A 3,620-nucleotide genomic window follows, 5' to 3' on the forward strand; every position below is an offset into this window, starting at 1 on the left:
GCACAATAGTTGCTTCAAGCATTATAGTTTTTGTGTATATGATTCATATATGCAATTTGAACTCATATGTAAGTTATCTTATATCATCTACTAATAAGTAGGGAAAAAAAAACTGTGTTGTGGACTCCAATTCAAAGCCATAGTGTTTCTTATTGGAAATTGTTTTGGGCACATGAAAAATAATTACACTCAAATTACAAACCACAAAAAATAACCCACGCAATTGTGTGCTAGGACATATGTAATAATATGCTGAACAAACCAATATTGTAACGCACTCTAACTCCAGGGATTCCCATATACAATCTACCATGTTTCTGTTGCTCATTCTCCTCATGTGAGCATATTTTACGTTGATGGAATGCAAGTCCATATTGGTTCGAAAATATCGACATCAAAATGATCAATGACAATGTGACACATAGATAACTAGACACCAAGGTGTTTGGGCTATCCAGGCAGCCCTGTTCAAAAATATTGTTTCTTCCCTCTCTCCTCTGCTCCTCTCCATGGAGGACCGCGCCGACGCCGTGAAGCCGGGAGCTCATCTCCGCCGCGAGCTCGCCACCCCACCACCTCGCCCTGCGACCGGATCCGCGACCGCGCCGACGTCTCGTCGTTCGCACCCCATGACATCGCCGCGTGGACACCGCCGAACAGCCACGCTCCGACCTCCGACCGCCGACCTCCATGCCGCCGTTTCCGCGGACGCCGACGACTCCGAGCACCGGCCGCGATGACTTCGGGTGTGCCCACAACGCCGCGCCATCTTCCTCAGCCTCGCATGCCCCGAACGCCGCCGCACACTGCTCGTGACGCCACCTCCTCGCCGTCGTGCTCCACCGTCGGCTGCGCCACCCGAACTGCGACCGCGCCGGACATCAACCTCCTCGCCGTCGTACTCCACCGCCGGCTGCGCCACCCAGACTGCGACCGCACCAGATCGAGCTCCGCCGCTTTGCTTCCTTCGTCGACCTGACGCGCCAAAACCCGCCGTCCACGACCTTGTTGCGCCCCTACCTCCACCTTGTCGACGACCTGGCTCAACAATGCCGTTGGTGTGGATTTATTGGTTTGATTTGAGGAGTTGTTGCCTTATTGAGACAGTCTGATTTGGAGCTGTGTTGTATTTTGGACTCTGGACTCGTATCCTTTTTGGGGCGAGAGAATTGAGCGAGTTGAAGCAGCCGAGACTCGGTCGTGCAGTCCAAACAAAAAATTTATAAATTTTGCCTCTTTATTATTATAATAGGGAGGATAGATAGATATTTTCTAGCAATCATTTGCTTGGGTGTTTTTTGTTGTCTGTAATAAAAGTGATATTATTTTTCACATGCCTAAAACAACTTATTCTCAATAAGACACCCTATGGCTTCGAATTGGAGTCAACAACACAATTTTCTCCATACAATCACCAGATCAGTAGATGATATAAGATAACTTACATATGAGTTCAGATAGCATATACGAATCATATAGGCAAATAAATACTATAATGCTTGAAGCAACTATAGTTGCGTTGATTATTTGTGGGGCACACGAACGATGGGATGCAAAATCAAGTCGTTCTTCTTTCGAACAGTGATGCCTATATCCTCAATCATATCCAATTCACTTGGCTTCATCCCCTCTTCGAGCTTCCAATCAAAGTGGTAAAGCAGGGCTGCCAGTGCGAGTTCTATATTTGACTGCGCAAACACCATCCCAGGGCATATTCTTCTACCAGCACCAAATGGTATGTACTCAAAGTCCATGCCCTTGAAGTCGATTGTGCCACACTCAAATCGCTCTGGTTTAAACTCTTCAGCATCATCCCAATACTTAGGATCCCTGCCAATTGCCCACGCGTTCACCAACACAGTGGTGCCCTTTGGCACATCATACCCAAGAATCTTGCATGACTCCCTAGCCTCCCTTGGGAGGAGCAATGGCGCCGCTGGATGCAACCTCAATGTTTCCTTGATGATGAGCTTCAAGTATTTCATCTGTACCAAGTCATCTTCGGTCACTTTCGGCTTACCATTGAGGTTGTCACGTAGCTCGGCTTGCGCTTTCTTCATCACATCCGGGTTCCTCATAAGCTCCGCCATGGCCCACTGCAGTGTTGTTGCTGATGTCTCACTTCCAGCGCTGAACAAGTCCTATATATTCAAAATTTCAAGAACATGCATGATAAACAAAATGGAAACAAACATGATAAACTCTTGTTATATATATGCACTTACAAGGATAACGGCTTTGATCATTCCCATTGTGAGAGGCATGTCGAGGCCGCCTTCCTTTTGTATCCTCAAGAGCACGTCCACTAGGTCCTCTTCTTCCTCGTGGACAGCGGCGCCGTTCGCCTCCGCTAGGGCTCTCCTTTCCTCGTGTTGCTTGATGGCGCACTCCATGAGCTCAAAGTTCTTCCGGTGATTCGCATGGGCTCGCCGTGCCGTTCCACTGAGGAAGTTCACAAACGGCGATGACGGGAATAGGTCACCTAGGTTAAACCCGGAGACGAGCTTGAGCCCCTCCTCGAGCGACACCAAGAACTCGTCCCGCCTGCTGAACCTGTCCCCGATCATGGCACGCACCGCCGAATCAGCGACGAGCACGGCGATGCGGCGACTGACGTTGACGGGCTCGCCGGGCGGGGTGGAGGCGACCGCGGCGACGAGGCGCGCCACCTCGTCCTCCCGGACATGGCGGAAAGACTGGACGCGGCGGGCGCTGAGCAGCTCCAGGATGCAGATCTTCCGGAGCTGGCGCCACAGGTCGCCGTAGGGCGCGAACACCAGGCCCAGCCCATCCTCCATCATGATCCTGATCGTGGGGCTCCACGGCCGCGTGGCGAACGTGACGTCGTTCGTCCGCAGGACCTCGCGCGCGGCGTCCCGGGACGTGGCCACCAAGACGGGGACCTCGCCGAGCCTGAGGTGCATGAGCGGCGCGTCGAGGCGCCGGGCGAGGTCGGCGAACGCGCGGTGCACTAACGGCTTGCCCACGAGGTGGTGTAGGCTGCCGATCACCGGCAGCCGCCATGGGCCCGGCGGCAGCCGGACGCCGCTGCCGTCGCCGTGGCGGCGCCCCCTGAGTAGCCTGAGGAGCAGGAGTGGGAGGAGCAGAGCCAGGAAGAGGCAGAGGTAGTGCGACGCTTGCTCCATGCGCAGTCGACTGGAGTGTCTGGTGGTGGCCCGGCCCGGTGCTACGTGCTGGTACATAAGGAGGCGTTAACGGAGCATCACACACAGGTGTACTGCGAGTGTACGTACAAAACAGAGTAGCTTTCGGTGTGAAATATTTCCCGATTTCCATGATAGCGAAGTGTGGTGGACAACTCGGCATTGCCGTCGTCCACACGAGATGCCGCTTTGGCATTGCAGCCCGCGGGCGTATGGATGGTCACGTCGCTCGTCGAGCTGCCAGGGTCGCCGCTCGTTACTCGCACGCAAGTTTCGCCTCCAAATTGAGCTGCGAGACGGTGCCAGCGGATGCGCCGCCGTGGTCCAGTCGCCACGCATCAGTGGCCAAAATGCGTGGCTAGTCGGTGTCATCTTCGCTCCTGCCTCTGCTCAAACAATCACCTGACGACGCGTGGACCCGAGTGAGGCCAACCGGTGACGTGCCGGCCAAATCCA

At 53.7% G+C, this 3,620-nt stretch overlaps 1 protein-coding gene across 1 annotated transcript; it reads right to left on the reverse strand.

The window, feature by feature from the left end:
• Window positions 1-1,332: 1,332 nt before the first annotated feature.
• On the reverse strand, window positions 1,333-3,173 carry LOC136471302 (desmethyl-deoxy-podophyllotoxin synthase-like). The gene is made up of 2 exons (XM_066469032.1): window positions 2,226-3,173; window positions 1,333-2,141 (listed from the first exon to the last, which is right to left on the reverse strand). The coding sequence occupies exons 1-2, from the start codon at window positions 3,144-3,146 to the stop codon at window positions 1,524-1,526; spliced, it is 1,539 nt and encodes a 512-aa protein (XP_066325129.1). The 5' UTR covers window positions 3,147-3,173; the 3' UTR covers window positions 1,333-1,523.
• Window positions 3,174-3,620: the final 447 nt, after the last annotated feature.

The sequence above is a fragment of the Miscanthus floridulus genome, chromosome 8, assembly GCF_019320115.1.
Source record: "Miscanthus floridulus cultivar M001 chromosome 8, ASM1932011v1, whole genome shotgun sequence".
Lineage (NCBI taxonomy): Eukaryota > Viridiplantae > Streptophyta > Magnoliopsida > Poales > Poaceae > Miscanthus > Miscanthus floridulus.

What these genes read in the sequence shown, in the direction of transcription:
- LOC136471302 (XM_066469032.1), bottom strand. Translation starts at nt 3,146, where the DNA reads ATGGAGCAAGCGTCGCACTACCTCTGCCTCTTCCTGGCTCTGCTCCTC. An exon ending in TGATCAAAGCCGTTATCCTT is followed by an intron (nt 2,142 to 2,225) that starts GTAAGTGCATAT and finishes TTGAATATATAG; the next exon opens with GACTTGTTCAGCGCTGGAAG.